This window comes from Oncorhynchus gorbuscha, linkage group LG04, assembly GCF_021184085.1.
Source record: "Oncorhynchus gorbuscha isolate QuinsamMale2020 ecotype Even-year linkage group LG04, OgorEven_v1.0, whole genome shotgun sequence".
Taxonomy (NCBI): domain Eukaryota; kingdom Metazoa; phylum Chordata; class Actinopteri; order Salmoniformes; family Salmonidae; genus Oncorhynchus; species Oncorhynchus gorbuscha.
Window position 1 is genome coordinate 28653282 of NC_060176.1, and position 20000 is coordinate 28673281.

General features: G+C 46.1%; 1 protein-coding gene across 13 annotated transcripts in view; it reads left to right on the top strand.

The window, feature by feature from the left end:
• The window catches only part of LOC124033942 (neuron navigator 2-like), a 145841-nt gene that overhangs the window by 25111 nt on the left and 100730 nt on the right, over positions 1-20000 (top strand). For all 13 annotated transcript variants that reach the window (XM_046346445.1, XM_046346448.1, XM_046346447.1 and 10 more), the window contains exons 2-3: positions 7107-7224; positions 10648-10700. In XM_046346445.1, the coding sequence (XP_046202401.1) occupies positions 7107-7224; positions 10648-10700 (171 nt within the window). The remainder of the gene's footprint in view (positions 1-7106; positions 7225-10647; positions 10701-20000) is intronic.

A 20000-nucleotide genomic window follows, 5' to 3' on the forward strand; every position in this document is an offset into this window, starting at 1 on the left:
TGTTGCCACGTGTTATCGCCAGCCCCAGTCGTATGGATGCTGAGAGGACAGAATTGGTTTAAAGGTGAGGGGTGAGGGGTGAGGTAGCATGTTATGCTATGACTGGGAAGTGGAGGTGTGTGTGTGTGTGTGGGTGTGTGTACAGTACACTATACCGTTGATATGACCCTTTACAATGTAGAAACACTCGTAACACCCACACTCATGCTTTTCAGATTCACTGCCAAATTCAACAAGTGATAGTTTAAAGGACAGCGAACTTTCTCTCTGTAAAGAAACAAAGACATCATATGGCTTGGAGCTGAAAGATGGGAAATATGGGGTCATGGGGTCATGACTTTGCCCTTTTGTCCCGCTATCTCCGGGTTCTCCAATGTTCTCCAGACCTCACCTGAACAAGTGTGTGTGTGTGTGTGTTATTTATGGACAGTGCCAGGTGTGGAGGGTGTAAGAGGACAGCAAATGGGCTGTTACGAGGCATTTGCCTGTTACTCTGTTACCTCTGACACGGCCATTCATCTTGGGGAAGGGGACTATTGAGCTGGGATGGGAGGGTTATGAGTCAGGGCGTTGGGAAGAGGGGAGGGCGGGGGTTAGAGATAGAAGGGGGCATTGGAGAGAAGAGTTGACTCAGTGATTGAGTGAGGGATTCAGAAGGAGAAAGAGAGAGAGAGAGAGAGAGATAGTTGAAAAGGAGAGGGAGTTTGAGACAGTGACTTAGAGCATGTCGGGAGGAGAGCAGAGACGGTGCGCAACAGAGTGGAGAGAGGTATAAAATGGGAAGTTTGTAAACAGAGTGGGTAGTAGAGAGAGAGAGAGAGAGAGAGAGGCATGAGAGGGAAAGAAGAGAGTCGTCAGACGGACATCCTGGCTACCTTTACCACCTCGTCTCCGTGACAGAGCGCCGTTTTAACGTGCGCTCATCGATAGTCCTGTCTTTTTGGGGGAGTTTTCTGGACAAACAGCCTCTACCCCCACCTGAGGGGCCTGGATGGCGGTGTGTGGGGGACACGCACCCAGCCACTTCTCCTGTGGACACTTTAAAACGGTAAGGGCCTCGGAAGGGGCTTGCTGAGAGGTGGTTACGATCAGGGAGAAAGAGAGACGGTGAATGTAGAAAAGAGAAAAACATGAAAAATAGATCATGCATTAGAAGTGGGAAAAGTGGGAAAAGGAGGGAGGGAGAAGGGATGAATGGAACAGGGAAGATGAGAGGAACAAGGGGAAAGAGAAGAGAGAGACCAGGCACTGATGGTAACATCCTAGTGTGCGAGAGAGGAACGATAAAGAGAGGGAAAGGAAAAGAGAGCGGAATGGAGGTATAGAAAGTGAAGAAGAGGGGTCAACCCAAAATAGCTGGTCTGGGGTTGAGCCAGGTCTCTCTGAGCCCTTATAGAGGACGTTGTGTGTATTTATGGGGGCAGGCAGGTAGAATGCTGTGTGTACAGTAATGCAATAATACAGCAGAATAACAATATTAAAATGTACGTGTGGGGCCTCCTGAGTGGCGCAGCGGTCTAAGGCAGTGCTTGAGGCATCACGACAGACCCGGGTTTGATCCCAGGCTGTGTCGCAGCCGGCCCCGACCGGGAGACCCATGAGGCGGCACACAATTGGCCCAGCGTCGCCCGAGTTCGGGGAGGGTTTGGCCGGCCGGGATGTCCTTGCTCTCTAGCGACTCCTTGTGGCGGGCCGGGGCGCAAGCACGCTGACTTCGGTCATCCAGCTGTACGGTGTTTCCTCCGACACATTGGTACGTCTGGGTTCCGGGTTAAGTGAGCAGTGTGTCAAGAAGCAGTGCGCCTTGTCAGGGTTGTGTTTCGGAGGATGCATGGCTCTCGACCTTTGCTTCTCCTGAGTCTGTACAGGAGTTGCAGCGATGGGACAAGACTGTAACTACCAAATGGGGAGAAAAAGGGGTGTATGTATGTGCGTGTGTTAGCATATGTTTGCGAATGATGTGTGTGTGTGTCTCTTCACAGTCCGCGATGTTCCATTAAGTGTAGTTTTATCCGTTTCTTAAATCTGATTTTACTGCTTGACTTAGTTACATGATGCGGAATAGAGTTCCATGTAGTCATGGCTCTATGTAAACTCAGCACACAAATGAGCGTCCCTTTTTCAGGACCCTGTATTTCAAAGATAATTTGTAAAAATCCAACTAGCTTCACAGATCTTCATTGTAAAGGGTTTAAACACTGTTTCCCATGCTTGTTCAATGAACCATAAACAATTAATGAACATCACCTGTGGAACGGTCATCAAGACACTAACAGCTTACAGACGGTAGGCAATTAAGGTCACAGTTATGAAAACCTAGGACACTAAAGAGGCCTGTCTACTGACTGAAAATCACCAAAAGAAAGATGCCCAGGGTCCCTGCTCATCTGCGTGAACGTGCCTTAGGCATGCTGCAAGGAGGCATGAGCCTAAGGTAGCCTAGTGGTTAGAGCTTTGGGCCAGTAACTGAATGACAGTGAGAGGACTGAGTTTCTTTTTATTTGCTGAGTTTATTACTGCGTTTCCCGTAGTTTTTTTCTGGACTTAAAGACACTGTGACGAGACCTCTGACGGCATGTCTTGCGGGCTATGTATGAGTGTCTGAGATGTGCGCTAGTCGCTTAAACAGAAAGCTTGGTGATTTCAACATGTCCATACCTCTCACGAAGACAAGCAGTAATGCAGTCAATTTGGGACGAGGTTGAGAGGAAAAAGTGTGCATGAATGCCTACACACCACGGAGACTCAAGGATGTCACAGGCTCAATTGAGCGAACTCGGGGGCGCTGTGCTTGCAGAAATCACACAAGTCACAGAATTTTGTCAAGTCGTCTGTACAGTTGTTCTGTTATGCGCCTGAGAATGGAGACCCCACTTTAGGAGCGCGAAAGTAAATGATTGAAATGCAGCTTACCATTTCACCTCCTCCAAAGTGTAATCACAGCAGAGTGTGGGTTTGGTATTTTCTGCGTCCATTGCGATGCCATTAGAAAATTGAACAGAGTTTGACTTCCAGGCACGCTCACTGTTTGTGGTATCTCGTGAGTCCTGGGGGGTTTTCTTAACCTGGTTCTCTTTCACTCCACCAGATTAGGACATAATGGTGTGTTAAGTGTTGTGCTGTTTTAGGCTTCCTTGTGACTGCTTGGAGAACCCTAATGGTTGACAGGTTATTAGTGTATGTGGGTTGGAAAGCACATGTTTTTTTTAGTGTGGGAACCATGATCCTGAATAGACTCAAAGTGCTGTTATTGCTCTTTGGTTGTACTGTGTGTTTGTGGCCAGGGCTGCTCTTTGGATGAGATCCCTGCGGTGTGTGTGTGTGTGTGTGTGTGTGTGTGTGTGTGTGTGTGTGTGTGTGTGTGTGTGTGTGTGTGTGTGTGTGTGTGTGTGTGTGTGTGTGTGTGTGTGTGTGTGTGTGTGTGTGTGTGTGTGTGTGCGCACGCGCGTGTGTGTGTGTGTGTGTGTGTGTGTGTGTGTGTGTGTGTGTGTGTGTGTGTGTGTGTGTGTGTGTGTGTGTGTGTGTGTGTGTGTGTGTGTGTGTGTGTGTGTGTGTGTGTGTGTGTGTAGCATGCAAGTCAAAGGATGCATGGCAAACAAAGTGAAAGATGAAAGGATAAGTTAATGAAAAAGTGTGGCTCCTGTTTTTATTTTCAACCCCTTCTCTTTACACGTGCATGCATGTACACACACACACACACACACGCGCACACACCTGTTTAGCATTCCCCACTTCAATCAGTATGCAATGAGTAGCTGTGACATCTCTGAGAGTATGCCTTTGACATCAAAGCATCCACTCCAATCACCATTTCTTCACCTTCCTGAAAGTCCCTACCAACACAAGTAAAGGGCATGTCAGTGTGATGAGCTGCCTGTCCTCTCCCTCTCTCTCTACCTCCCCAGCCCATGACCCAGCGCTGTAGGGGAAGGCTTGTGTGCGTCATGCCCTCTGCGGGGCATCATATGCTGGATTGATGAGTCGCCAGGCCTGGGTGGTGTGTGGAGACTGGTTGTGAGGCATGTTTGTGCGAAATGGCTAAGGCATGCAGTGGGAGAGAGACAGTTGTGTGCGGCCTAAGGGCGCGCGCGTGTGTGTGTGTGTGTGTGTGTGTGTGTGTGTGTGTGTGTGTGTGTGTGTGTGTGTGTGTGTGTGTGTGTGTGTGTGTGTGTGTGTGTGTGTGTGTGTGTGTGTGTGTGTGTGTGTGTGTGTGTGTGTGTGTGTGTGTGTGTGTGTGTAGAACATTGTGTGACCCATTTTAAACGAGACGTCACACTGTTGCTCATTCACACGGCTTTAACCCTTTCGAGGACACACCGGCAGACACACACACAGAAAACAAACACACACACACACACACACACAGGGGTCTTGTAAAGGGTGCAGTGAGTGGTCAGAGACTGTGTATGAATCAGTTCCCAGCCACTCAGTGTCATGTTGCATTCCCTTGAGGAGGGAAATGTCCCTCTTACCAATGTACAGCTCCCCCAAAAAAGAACCCCAATCCGGGGATGAGAGGGTGGGATTACTGGGAATTTTCGGGACTGATGCTGATGTGGGATTTCTCCCCTTGAAAGAATCAATGATTAGCGTGTAACAAACACACCACTGATGAAATAGGAAATCACCTCATCTCTTTTCCCCCTATTTGCCATTGTCGGTCCATGTCTTCCCCACTGACCTTATTTACAAACTCAACACTAAAATGGGTTATTCTACTATTACGAAGAACACACATTCGTTTAGGGGGTTGGGATGCTGTCAGTGCGGTTGGTGCCCATAGTTGGCGAAGTTAAGGATGTGATGTGGAGAAGTCCCAGAGTGGCTGACAGCGTCGTCAGACACGGATCAAAGGCATCTTCTGGTGTGTCAAGTGCCGTTTTGGGCTTCTTTGCTAACGGGGTATTAACCCTAATAGTTGACAGGTTATTAGTGTAAGTGGGTTGGACAGCGCAGGCCTTTTAATGTGTGGTGCTCTGGTTTTAGTGAGCAGGATTTCTCCGGAACTTACACGGTAGAGTTTTGAAAGTACAATTCTCTCCCTCTTCATTTTCCCTCCCTCTGTGTTCCCTATTCTCAGCGCCCCGTACGGCTTCATGTACCCTCGGGGAATGTTTTGATCTGAAGTCAGAGGTCCTATGGGTTGTTGTTGTTCCTGTTCAATTAGCCACATGACATCCAGTCAGCCGCTGTATCCTTTCACCTTTGGTGTCAATAATGAAAATACATTTTTTTTTTTTTTTTTCCAAACATATTTTCCACGCCTTGTGCTGACCGGGTTGATATTCCCCAGATACAGTATGTTACAGCATTTCATCCCCATAGAGAATGAACACATATTACCAGCTTTACTTTCAAGTCAAGGGCTGTTGGTCTAACATTGGATTTTACCATACCGATGGGGGGGGGGGGTCGTTCAACTAGGCCTATGTTTCTTCTCCAATAGCAATGACGAGCCTAGATGAGCTCCTGAGCATGGCTCTGGATAGGTTGAATCCACCATACTGCCCCTCCTCCCTTTAAACCTGCCCCCTCCCACCCTCAGGGGGTCTCCGACTGGTTCCTGTTCTGCTCCAATGATTGACAGCTTCTCATTTTACCTGCTTTTTAATTACACCCGAACCCCTCATTTCACCTGCTGCAGAAAACTGCTTCAAAGCACACCCACATTCCTTTTCTTACTGCAACCCCCCCCCCCGGCGTTTTGAGAGAGTGTTATCTTTTGCTTAAAGGCTTGGTTAGTGCTGTCTGAGCCATGTTATAGCTGTGCGTGTGTGTGTGTGTGTGTGTGTGTGTGTGTGTGTGTGTGTGTGTGTGTGTGTGTGTGTGTGTGTGTGTGTGTGTGTGTGTGTGTGTGTGTGTGTGTGTGTGTGTGTGTGTGTGTGTGTGTGTGTGTGTGTGTGTGTGTGTGTGTGTGTGTGTGTGTGTGTGTGTGTGTGTGTGTGTGTGAGAGAGAGAACGAGAGAGAGAGAGAGAGAGAGAGGGAGGGAGAAGGAGCATGTGGAGCCGACATAAAACAGTCCTTGAACCTTGCTCTTCGTGTGTATGTTGGAAATGAAGCGTTCAGAGCAGTGATTCATATGATGAGTAACACTGAATAGGCCCCAGGTCTATTTACCTTTAAAAACACAGAGAACCGGGGTCACATTGTGTGTGCGTGTGCATGTGCGCGTGTGTGATGCTTAATTCAGCTGTTTGAAATACTGAGGTGATGGCAGCAGAAAAACATTGCTCAGATTCATCGGGATGCCTCAGACAAAAAAAATGTCAGACTTAATTCGGTGTCTCCAGAATTGTATTTACAATTTGCCTTGAGATTTTGAACTTGTTTCTACAACTTTCCACATGGAACACACTATTCAGAAACATTTTCTGAATCTATTTCAGCATTCCCTTCCCTACCAAATTGCTGTTATTTCTAATTAGGCATGACCATGTCCTTACTTCAGTGCTTTTGTTTGGTACCAACATTTTCCATCTCAATTTGAGATGGTATCTCTCTCTCCGTCCATTTGCGTATTTCTCTCCCTCTGCTCTTGCTTGGGTCTTCTTTTTACCCAAATGCATCCCTCACCGGCCTTCAACCCGGGAGAGGCAAGCAGCCTTGGGGAGAGAGAGAGAGAGCAGGAGATAGAGTTGTCTGCAACAACCAATTACAAACGAAACTATTCATATTATTCAGACGCTTAATTCAACCCCCCCCCCCCTCTACCCCTCCCTCGCACACTTTCAAGGGCCTTTTCTGTCCCCGAGTTCGCGATGTCAGCGCCTCATTGAGACCGTCTGCTGTCGCTGCTGCGCTATCCGAGCACAATGGGCCCAATTTCAATACCACGCGGATATATGCCAGCTCTGCGCCCCCAACGAAAGAAGAGGGGGTGCACGGGTCCTATTCAACCATGCTGTTATTTTTTTAAAAATTTGAGTCGTAAACGTGTTTAATTTGAGTAATGTGTCTTTTTATTTAGTTATTTAAGTGTTATGGGATTTTAAACACTCGCACCGACTTCTAAAAAGCGGAGGCGCAAGAGTTGTGTTTCGCTTTTGATATTAGCGGTTCCCTGGGCGTCTAATAAACGGACGCTGATGTTTTGCGTCCTGAACAGATCTATACGGACTGGGCCAACCACTACCTAGCCAAGTCAGGACACAAGCGACTTATCAAGGACCTGCAAACAGACGTCGCAGACGGAGTGCTGCTTGCGGAGATCATACAGGTTGTCGGTAAGGGCTACTACACTTTTATTTACCGTCTCTATCGCTTGATGCCATGTTATTACTGTTTCTGCTAATGAGTTCAGTTGATGGACTAGACTTCTCATGCAGACACCGTGTTTATACATCTTTGAAGTTGTATCCCTATGTATACTAATGTATAATTGTACAGTAACCGCTATAATGGTGTATGCTACTGCTGATGAACTGTCCTCATAAAAGTATTCATTTCAACAAAAAAATATCATGAACGTCTTATCAAGGAGTTATTATTCTCCACAATTGAGTTAGGAAAATCGCTCAGTTTAACGTTGAAATATTTGACAGCGGCGCAGTCAGAGAGAAGTTTGACTGAGGGAAGTTTTGTAAGGTAATGTCATTATGCGCCCCCTCCCCTTGGTCCTGTAATTTCCCCACTTCACAAGTTTGCCTGTCATCTTTTAAAGAGGACAGAGGGGGGAGACAGTGCCCTGAGGTTACAGCACTGTCACGTCAGCTGACCAATGACGTCACTCCTCTGCTTCCCAGAGTTCTATAGAACTGTATTGTATTTTCTTTGTATACAAAACACTGCCTCAAATCGGAGAACATGTACAGGACATCATGCAATACTAATGTAGAGCACACATAGAATTAGGAATCAGAATCATTTAGTACAGAACACATCATAGTCCCACGTCATGCAACATTTGTGTAGACCAGCGTCTTCTTCGTAGAATTCAGACTAGCATCTGGAGTAGAGAACAAGGAAAACCTCATCATTATGAAAAATGAAATCCCGCACATTCTCTCACTACTTCTCTGAAAGTCAGAGTAGGCTTGCGGGTCTTTAGAGCGGAAGATGGATCATTTGGGGATTTTTGTCGCGTCAACGGCAGGATGGGTGGGTTTTTGTGGAGACACTGAGTCCTCTGTTCTCTTCCTCTTTGTCTTTCGATGCTCAGATTGAATCTCTGTAGTCACTGGACAGTGAGCATCATCGAGGATGCACGTTGGCCGTAAGCATGCGTCTTCGATGACCTGTTCTGACACAAACTGGGTTGTCTTCCGTCCCCCTGATATAGTAGGACCCCCCCCCCCAGAGAGAGCACGATTTCTCACAATCAGCAGTCTATGTATCCCTAGGGGACAGTGTAGGGTTAGAAACAGTGGCACGTGCTATTGTAAACATGCACGCAAGCAAGCGCACACACACTGACATGCACAAGTTGGCGAGGTAGAGCAGAGGCGGTGTTCATTGCAAAGGTCGTCTACAGCTGACTCATTGACTAAGTCTGTCTGGCTATGTCGCTGTGCTGTTTTTGACACTGCCCCCCCCCACACACACACACAGCTGACTACTGCTATCCTGGTGTCATGTAACTGAGCTCTATCCCTCTACCAATCCCCAATATGAGTGTCCCATTCACCAGTTCATTCATAGTTTCCTTCCCCCCTCTCTATGTAGATGGGGGGGGGATATCACACAAGACCATTGCTACTGAAATCTGACCATGCAGCTATGTGGGTGTGAAGCAGGGGGACAGTGACACAGAGTCAGAGACCCCGCTGGGATCAGTAAGCACATTATTTTGGTAGGAGACAACAGGGGGGACCGAATGACAGATACTGGTGGGGTTTAGAGTAGTCATAATATATATACGGAAAATGTAAAACGCAACGTGCAAAAATGTCTACGATTTGACTGAGTTACAGTTCATATGAGGAAATCAGTCAATTAAAATAAATTAATTAGGCCCTAATCTATGGATTTCACATGACTGGGAATACAGATATGCATCTGTTGGTCGCAGATACCTTAAAAGAAAAATGGGCCTCACTATGGGCCTCGGGATCTTGTCAAGGTATCTCTGTGCAATTAAATTGCCATCGATAAAATGCAATTGTTGTCCTTGTCCTTAGCTTATGCCTGCCCATACCATAACCCCACCGCCACAATGGTCGACATCAACAAACCGCTCACCCACACAATGCCATACACGTGGTCTTCACTTGTGAGGCCGGTTGGACGTACTGCCAAATGATCTAAAACGACATATGAGGTGGCAGAGGTAGAGAAAGGAACATTCAATTCTCTGGCAACAGCTCTGGTGGACATTCCTGTGACATTGTGTTGCATTTACATTTACATTTAAGACATTTAGCAGACGCTCTTATCCAGAGCGACTTTCAAATTGGTGCATCCACCTTATGACATCCAGTGGAACAGCCACTTTACAATAGTGCATCTAAATCTTTTAAGGGGGGGGGGGTGAGAAGGATTACTTTATCCTATCCTAGGTATTCCTTAAATAGGTGGGGTTTCAGGTGTCTCCGGAAGGTGGTGATTGACTCCGCTGTCCTGACAAAACTGCACATGTAGAGTAGCCTTTTATTGTACCCAGCACAAGGGGCACCTGTGAAATGATCAAGCTGTTTAATCAGCTTCTACACCTGTCAGGCGGACGTATTATCTTGGCAAAGCTAAACACATTTATTTGCACAACATTTGAGAGAATTAATCTCTGTGTGCTCATGGAAAATGTCTGGGATATTTTATTTCAGCTCATGAACCATGGGATCACTTTACAAGTTGTGTTTGTGTTTTGGTTCTGTGTACATTCCACAGGGTGTGTTTATGTGCAAGCGCGTGTGTGTTTGTGTTTTGGTTCTGTGTACATTCCACAGGGTGTGTTTATGTGCAAGCTCGTGTGTGTTTGTGTTTTGGTTCTGTGTACATTCCACAGGGTGTGTTTATGTGCAAGCGCGTGTGTGTTTGTGTTTTGGTTCTGTGTACATTCCACAGGGTGTGTTTATGTGCAAGCGCGTGTGTGTTTGTGTTTTGGTTCTGTGTACATTCCACAGGGTGTGTTTATGTGCAAGCGCGTGTGTGTTTGTGTTTTGGTTCTGTGTACATTCCACAGGGTGTGTTTATGTGCAAGCGCGTGTGTGTTTGTGAGAGTGTTTATCCACCTGACACAAAGTTTGGACCCACTGGGATAACCCATTATTTTCCTGTAGTAGGTGGTAGTCAGGTTCATGTGGCGGAGATGCCCAGTGGGCCCCACCAGGCTCTAGTGTTGAAAGAGGACAATCTTGTCTCAGCTGTTGTGGGCTGGGCCTCTAAAGGACGGGAGGGATCCACACACACCCCTTCTCCCAACCAACTCTGCGTGGCCCCTAGTGGCCCCACGCACATTTGCTATAACTAGATTGGGTTTCATCTCTCAGAAGAAAGAGGAGGCAGTGACCCTCTCTACCCAGTCACAGGCCTGCTCGCCTCACTCACCCTCTCTGGCACTGATAGGAACATCCTGGAGTAAGAACCAGGGATACCACTAAGAACACATTTTCTTCTCTCTCTCTCTCTCTCTCTCTCTCTCTCTCTCTCTCTCTCTCTCTCTCTCTCTCTCTCTCTCTCTCTCTCTCTCTCTCTCTCTCTCTCTCTCTCAGCCAATGAGAAGATTGAAGACATCAATGGCTGCCCTAAGAGTCGTTCTCAGATGGTGAGTGACCTTCATAGGGTTCCTTCTATTGGTTTGTGTGTTTGGCAGTATAACGTTATAATCCTTGTGTGTGTGTGTGTGTGTGTGTGTGGGGGGGGGGGGTGGTTGTTTGCTTGTTTGTATGGGTGAGTGTGTGAAGTAAAAAGTTGCTTTTGATGTCTTGGTCCACCACAGTAGAGCGTCTGTGTTTGTGTGTTGACTCATACGTGCGCGTGTACTTGAGCGTGTATAAGCTGTGCGTACATACAGGGCCTTATTTAAGCAGGAAATTAGAATTTAGCTCTGTCTCAGAAGACATTGGTCCAATTGAATGTTTATGGCTATTACTCCTGTTATTTTTAAATGTGTGGCTTTGCGGTCAGTCTTTGTAAAAAGGTCTGGCCCATAGACAGGCCATTGGCTCTCACTTTGAAGCACCAGAGACTGAGGTTTGGTGTCTGGAAGAGAACCAAGCTGGCTTCATCACATTACTACTAGAAATAAAAACTCCACTTATGTTATCTAAGGGGACAAAATCCAGACGGAGATTTCAAGTTGCGATGACAATAAAATCGTTAGCAGGGCGATGTTGTAATGGCTGTGGCCACTGTATAAGGATTCCCTTTTGAATAGGGCTTTGGCAAGCATACTCTTTTCCCAGGCAAAGGCGTAGTTCTACTGTATATTCCTTTCTGTGTCTATTGAGGTTTGTTGTGGCAGTTTGACATTACAACACATGAGTGTGAGAGAGAGAGTGTATCTGTGTCTGCTGTTTCTATACGCGTTTATTAGGGGTGGGCCTTTGAAAGAATGTGTCATTTTGGAAGGGCTGACCACCGTTAGTCGACTGGTCGATTGTTTGGTTGATAGGCTGTTGGTCGACCAAGATTTATTTAGTCGAGCTGTAGCAAATATATATATGTCTTCGGAAAGCATTCAGAGCCCATGTACCCCCTTTGTCTCCCCAATTTCATGGTATCCAATTGTTAGTAGTTACTATCTCGTCTCATTGCGACAACTCCCTTTACGGGCTCGGGAGAGAGACGAAGGTCGAAAGCTGTGCGTCCTCTGAAACACAACCCAACCAAGCCGCACTGCTTCTTAATACAACGCATCCAACCCGGAAGCCAACCGCACCAATGTGTCGGAGGAAACACCGTGCCCCTAGTGACCTGGTCAGCGTGCACTGCGCCCGGCCCGCCACAGGAGTCGCTAGTGCGCGATGAGACAAGGATTTCCCTACCGGCCAAACCCTCCCTAACCCGGACGACGCTAGGCCAATTGTGCGTCGCCCCATGGACCTCCCGGTCTTGGCCGGCTGCGACAGAGCCTGGGCTCGAACCCAGAGTCTTTGGTGGCACAGCCTTAGACCACTGCGCCACCCGGGAGGCCCCTTTTCCCACAATTTGTTACGTTACAGCCTTATTCTAAAATGTATTAAGTATTTCTTTTCCCCCATCAATCTACACACATTAACCTATAATGATAAAGTGAAAACAGGTTTTTAGAAATTTTTGCAAATGTATTAAAAATAAAAAACAGAAATACCTTATTTACATAAGTATTCAGACCCTTTGCTATGAGACTGGAAATTGAGCTCAGGTGCATCCTGTTTCCATTGATCATCCTTGAGATTGGAGATTGGGTTGATTAGAGTCCACCTGTGGTAAATTAAATTGACTGTACATGATTTGAAAAGGCACACACCTGTCCCACAGTTAACAGTGCATGTCAGCGCAAAAACCAAGCCATGAGGTCGAAGGAATTGTCCGCAGAGCTCCGAGACAGGATTGTGTTGAGGCACAGATCTGGGGAAGAGTACCAAAACATTTTTGCAGCATTGAAGGTCCCCAAGAACACAGTGGCCTCCATCATTCTTAAATGGAAGATGTTTGGAACCACCAACATGCTTCCTAGAGCTGGCCGCCCGGCCAAACTGAGCAATCGGGGGATGAAGGGCCTTGGTCAGGGAGGTGAACAAGAACCTGATGGTTCTTTTTGGAGAGTTCCTCTTTGGAGATGGGAGAACCTTCCAGAAGGACAACAATCTCTGCAGCACTCCACCAATCAGGCCTTTATGGTAGAGTGGCCAGACGAAAGCCACAGCCCGCTTGGAGTTTGCCAAAAGGCACCTAAAGATTCTCAGACCATGAGAAACAGCATTCTCTGGTCTGATGAAACCAAGATTGAACTCTTTGGCCTGAATGCCAAGCATCACGTCTGGAGGAAACCTGGTGCCATCCTTACGGTGAAGCATGGTGGTAGCAGCATCATGCTGTGGGGATGTTTTTCAGCAGCAGGGACTGAGAGATGAGTCAGGATCGTGGCAAAGATGAACGGAGCAAAGTACAGAGAGATCCTTGATGAAAACCTGCTCCAGAGCACGCAGGACCTCAGACTTTGGTGAAGGTTCACCTTCCAACAAGACAATGACCATAAGCACACAGCAGGAGTGGCTTCGGGACAAGTCTCTGAATGTCCTTGAGTGGCCCAGCCAGAGCCTGAGCTTGAACCCGATCGAACATCTTTGGAGAGACCTGAAAACATTACAGAGCTTGAGATGATCTGCAGAGAAGAATGGGAGAAACTCCCAAATGCATGAGGCTATAATTGCTGCCAAAGGTGCTTCAACAAAGTACTGAGTAAAGGGTCCGAATACTTATGTAAATGTGATATTTCAGCAAAAAATTCAAAAAAACTGTTTTTGCTTTGTCATTATGGGGTATTGTGTGTAGATTGATGAGGATTTCTTTTTTTTAGAATAAGGCTGTAACGTAACAAAATTAGGAAAAAGTCAAGGCGTGAAAACACTGTATAAATGTGCCCATTTTGGGATCTGATAGTATTTCTGATTGGCTTAAAGCACCACCACTAATGAGCTGTGGAGCATCTCACAGTAATCCGCTGAGAATGTTCCTCAATGTATTTGAAAAATCTTTCCAGCTCTCTCCCTCCCGATAACCAGTCACCGTGAAAGGGAAAAATGTCACGCCCAGTGGAAACGTCATGAAATAGGCCTACCTGATTACTTCTAATCAGTGCTTGACGTGGACTGAAGCAGGTTCCGGTCGTCATTTTGGGTGCTGGTACTGTTTATATTTAGGTGCAGGAGCTCCACATTATTTTTGAGCTAATATTCTCTAAGTGGAACAGCTCAAGTAGAAGAAAAGTTGAGGTGCCGGTACTCAGCTCCGGTGAGCTCCTGCCCATGTCAAGCAATGCTTCTTATCCCTTGCGCAAATAGCCAACAGCTGTGTCTGTCCCGAGCACCACCCCGAGGGCCCAGAATATTTTATACGACGTTGCACCGCAAGCTTCCGCATTGATACAATGTTTTAAGTTCGTTGCAGACAGGCTGTGCATATCCAATGTGATTTATAGGATACGTTTTTTTGTGTTTATTAGGATATTTTCTACCTGCAGGCTGCAATGTTTTTCTTTGTTGGTTTTACGTGGGCTATTTTTGACATAGTCGGTAATGGCAATAGAAGTCCCTTTTTAGGTTTGTACCATTTTCAGTTAGATTTGGATATAATTTTGATGAATCACATGACAATCAATGATTTTTGAGACACGAAGACGTTATTATAAAGGAAATGAAACTGTCCCGCGAACATGTGTATATAAAAAACATAATTGGCACGCAGATTGGTTGCAAAGGTCATGTAAATTGACATTCCACATGAGAAAGGTTGCCGACTCGTCGTGTAGCCTATTACCGGCAACTTAAGCAGAGCAATGGCAGAATCTGCGAAAGCCAACAGGAGCAGGAGGAGAATGGTTGGTTCAGGTTAAGGTTGATTTTTTTCTTCTGGTTATCTGGCTCCCCCTTGTGTCATGTGTGTGTTATTTCATCGAACGGTGAACTTAAAGCGTCAAACAAGCTCAGTGCACATCATTGATTTTATTAAAACACACAGAGTGTGTCGATATACACCTTTTAAAAATGTTGATCAATCGATTGACGACCATCGATTGATAACTTTCGGTCGGCTAAGATTTCATTTTGTCGGGACCACCCTACATTTATAGTACTCACAGCGTTTCCGGTATGCTATCTGTTGTTTCACTTACTGGTTGTTCTGATACAAATCGGAACATATTTTCACTGCACTTGTCACGCTCCAAACAATAAACACATCTTGGAGTTGGTCATTTTGTCAGTGCTTATACATTTGACCTTACATTTGCACATTTCGTATTCAATCATGCTGCTTGTGATTTCAGTTTTTTTTTACTGCAATGGGAAGCTAGCCGGTATCCCTCCTCTGAATGTGGAGGGTTGTAAATTGGGCCAGTGTAACAGTTGAAGGCTAATTTAGGCTGCTAGCCAGACCGCGCCCCCCCACCACCACCAACACACACACACACACACACACACACACACACACACACACACACACACACACACACACACACACACACACACACACACACACACACACACACACACACACACACACACACACACACACACACACACACACACACACACACGTGCACCCCTTGTACCGCTAGTCCCTCCCAGGCTCATACCCTTGCCACCCAGGACATAACCGTTGCTTTCGCAGTGACATGCTGTCATTGGGGTAGTGGTGACACAGAGGTGCTAAAACCACACAGGACGCTCCCCCTACTGCAACCCCACTCACATATCCCCTGAAGTGCTTTAGCTCTGTCAGAGGCCTACTTCTTGCTTTGGAGGGATACAGTTGTGTTTCACACACACACACACTGTTCTGTTGTTTGGGTATATGTATTGGTGTGTATTGTTTAATTGCTGTGTGTGTCGTGTTTCTGGGTCACAATGTTTTATTTCCAACTTCCTGTTTCGCCCTCAGTTTGGCTCGAGTTCCCGAGAGATCTGCTTCTCTCCTCTGCTGGGAACAAACGTTACTACTAGCTCCATACAGGTCGAAACCAATTCAGACCCTTCTTCCCAAGTAGGCCTCTCTGACTGGGGGGATGATGAAAACGAGGCCTTACGAGGCTTCATAAGCCCTCGGAGAATGTCAAATGGCGTTTCCTCCTTTGCATCAAGGCATTGTCCGTTCTCAACTGCAACCCGTGTCTCACCTCCAGGTGTCACTCACGGCCATGGCGGCTGTAAGCCTGACCAGCCAGCGTTTGACTTAAGTGAAATTATGTTGTTTACAGCGTCAGGTTATCACGACTGACGCTCCTTCCATGTCCCCAACGGTTCAGTACTAAGGCCATGGTCGTTCATAGGTTATGTAACTATATACTATATACTATATTCACGTAGTATATGATCATCTAGATTGTATTGATTGATAATGTGGAATCCCCAGAGATGAATAGGGGAAGCAGGATACTGTCTGAAGTTAGTGTGTAGTCAGGTGTGTGACAGCTAGGGGGATTCCTTCCTTCTGACAACATGTGTGTGTGTGTGTGTGTGTGTGTGTGTGTGTGTGTGTGTGTGTGTGTGTGTGTGTGTGCGTGTGCGTGCGTGCGTGTGTGTGTGTGTGTGTGTGTGTGTGCCTGCGTACATGTGTGTGCACACGTGTCTGTGTGTGAGTGTGATACCTAATTGTATCAGCTGGCCCGAACTCCATGTAATCAGAAGCGAGTGCAGAGCAATCACAGGTACCGCGCTGCGTAGTGTTGCTAGGCAACCCCGTATGGAGGAGTGTCACCCGTTTGACCACAAGGTATCGTGGAGCATGTTTGGTGCACATCCCGTGTTCTCCTCTGTGGTAGAGAATTGTGATTTACCTAGTTTCTTGTCGCTCTGTGTCCTCTGTTGTATCTAGACTGCGTTCAGTTTGATTGTTTCACTGTAAAGTGCTGTAGTATTGGTGCTATTGGTTTGTTTTTTTGTGTGTGTGTGTGTTACTTGCCACTTGGGTGCCAGTGCTACCAGCTTTCAAAGAAGGTAGTTGTGTAACACTATGAAACTGTCTAGTTGAATTACATCAGGAGGTACAGTACAGTCATGGCCAAAAGTTCTGAGAATGACACAAATTTACATTTTCACAAACCATTTATCGGATCATCAAGAACTTCAAGGAGAGTGGTTACATTTTTGTGAAGCTGGCTTCAGGGCGCCCAAAAAGTCCAGCAAGTGCCAGGACCGTCTCCTAAAGTTGATTCAGCTGCGGGATCGGGGCACCACCAGTACAGAGCTTGCTCAGGAATGGCAGCAGGCAGGTGTGAGTGCATCTGCACACAGGGAGGTGAAGACTTTTGGAGGATGGACTGGTGTCAGGAAGGGCAGCAAAGAAGTCACTTCTCTCCAGGAAAAACATCAGGGACAGACTGATATTCTGCAAAAGGTACAGGGATTGGACTGCTGAGGACTGGGGTAAAGTAATTTTCTCTGAATCCCCTTTCCTATTGTTTGGGGCATCTGGAAAAAAGCTTGTCTGGAGAAGACAATGTGCGCGCTACCATCAGTCTTGTGTCATTCCAACAGTAAAGCCTCCTCAGACCATTCATGTGTGGGGTTGCTTCTCAGCCAAGGGAGTGGGCTCACTCACAATTTTCCCTAAGAACACAGCCATGAATAAAGAATGGTACCAACACATCCTCCGAGAGCAACTTCTCCCAACCATCCATGAACAGTTTGGTGACAAACAATGCCTTTTCCAGCATGATGGAGCACCTTGCCATAAGGAAAAAGTGACAACTAAGTGGCTCGGGGAACAAAACATTGATATTTTGGGTCCATGGCCAGGAAACTCCCCAAACCTTAATCCCATTGAGAACCGGGTGAACAAACAAAAACCCACAAACTCTGACAAACTCCAAGCATTCATTATGCAAGAATGGGCTGCCATCAGTCAGGATGTGGCCTAGAAGTTAATTGACAGCATGTCAGGGCGGATTGCAGAGGTCTTGAAAAAGAAGGGTCAACAATGCAAATATTGACTCTTTGCATCAACATCATGTAATTGTCAATAAAAGCCTTTGACACTTATGAAATGCTTGTAATTATACTTCAGTATTCAACAGTAACATCTGACAAGAATGTCTAAAGACACTGAAGCAAGCCGCAAACTTTGTGGGAAATTGATATTTGTGTCGTTCTCAAAACGTTTTGGCCACGACTGTATGTTCAAGTTGTGTTATTGCGTTGTGTTGACCGACTACAGGGTTGCTGCCTCTCTGAAACCCACAATATAAGGGTACCGTGAAGCGAGAGAGGTATGTACGGGGTTAGTGTCACCTTGGTTCACAGGTGAGGTGGTCTCAGTGAAACTGTCTTGAGAGTGTGAACGGCGGGAGGAGAAACAGACAGGCGCCGACTCAGTCATGCCACAAGCCAGGATTCCTTAAGACATAAACAAAGCTTCTTCCGTTGAGGGGGCGTACACACACACACACACACACACACACACACACACACACACACACACACACACACACACACACACACACACACACACACACACACACACACACACACACACACACACACACACACACACACACACACACACACACACACAATAGATTCTCTGTGGTGTAAAAAAAAGTGTTTGTTCATGGGGCAGTTGCAGGGCCGGCCCTACTGTGCTGCTGGCTGGCTGAGACCCAGCATGTGATGACAGCCTTAGAGAGAGGTGTGTGTGTCTGAGAGAGAGGCCCAGTACAATAGAACAGTGGTTAGTGTGATACTGTATTTGCTGTGTCCATGCCACCAAGACAGGTTCCAGAGACCTTTCTAGGTAAGAGGAAACTCTACGGACATGTTAGAATTGTATCTTGGTTTTGAAAGTTGTGTTTTGCTATGACGACGGTTGGTATTCTGTATTATTTTGTAATAATAATGGTCATTTTTTTAGACAGTGTAATTTCTCATTGTTGTTGATTTAATTATCTAATTATTGTCGCTTCCCAAGGTGGCCATATAACTGGGCCTGTTTCTAAAAAAATGTGGGATTGCAAGTTATTCAGTTGCAGTGTAATTTGAGTACTGCTTCTGTCCAGTGTTCAATCTACCTGCGGGGTTAGATTATCTGTGGCTGTGACATGTCTCGGACACGTCTGTGACACGTCTGTGACATGTCTAGTGTGTTTAGTGTATAGGTTGGAGAGGGAGAGACTTACAGTTGAAGTCGGAAGTTGACATGCACCTTAGCCAAATACATTTAAACTCACAAATACATTTTTCACAATTCCTGACATTTAATCCTAGTAAAAATTCCCCGTCTTAGATTAGGATCACCGCTTTATTTTAAGAATGTGAAATGTCAGAACAATAGTCGAGAGAATTTCTTATTTCAGCTTTTATTTATTTCATCACATTCCCAGTGGGTCAGAAGTTTACATACACTCAATTAGTATTTGGTAGCATTGCCTTTAAATTGTTTAACTTGGGTCAAACGTTTCGGCTAGGCTTCCACATGCTTCCCACAATAAATTGGGTGAAGTTTGGACCATTCCGTAACTGAGTCAGGTTTGTAGGCCTCCTTGCTCGCACACGCCTTTTCAGTTCTGCCCACAAATGTTCTATAGGATTGAGGTCAGGGCTTTGTGATGGCCACTCCAATACCTTGACTTTGTTGTCCTTAAGCCATTTTGCCACAACTTTGGAAGTATGCTCGAGGTCATTGTCCATTTGGAAGACCCATTTGCGACCAAGCTTTAACTTCCTGACTGATGTCTTGAGATGTTGCTTCAATATATCCACATCATTTTCTATCATCATGATGCCATCTATTTTGTGAAGTGCACCAGTTCCTCCTGCAGCAAAGCATCCCTACAACATGATGCTGCCACCCCGTGCTTCACGGTTGGGATGGTGTTCTTCGGCTTGCAAGCCTCCCCCTTTTTCCTCCTAACATAACGATGGTCATTATGGCCAAACAGTTCTATTTTTGTTTCATCAGACCAGAGGACATTTCTCCCAAAAATAAGATATTTGTTCCCATGTGCAGTTGCAAACCGCTGTCTAGCTTTTTTATGGCGGTTTTGGAACAGTGTCTTCTTCCTTGCTGAGCGGCCTCTCAGGTTATGTTGATATAGGACTCGTTTTACTGTGGATATAGATACTTTTGTACCTGTTTCCTCCAGCATCTTCACAAGGTCCTTTGCTGTTGTTCTGGGATTGATTTGCACTTTTCGCACCAAAGTACGTTCATCGCTAGGAGACAGAACTCGTCTCCTTCCTGAGCGGTATGACGGCTGCACAGTCAACTTAGTGTATGTAAACTTCTGACCCACTGGAATTGTGATACAGTGAAATAATATGTCTGTAAATAATTGTTGGAAACATCACTTGTGTCATGCACAAAGTAGATGTCCTAACCGACGTGCCAAAACCATAGTTTGTTAAAAAGAAAATTGTGGAGTGGC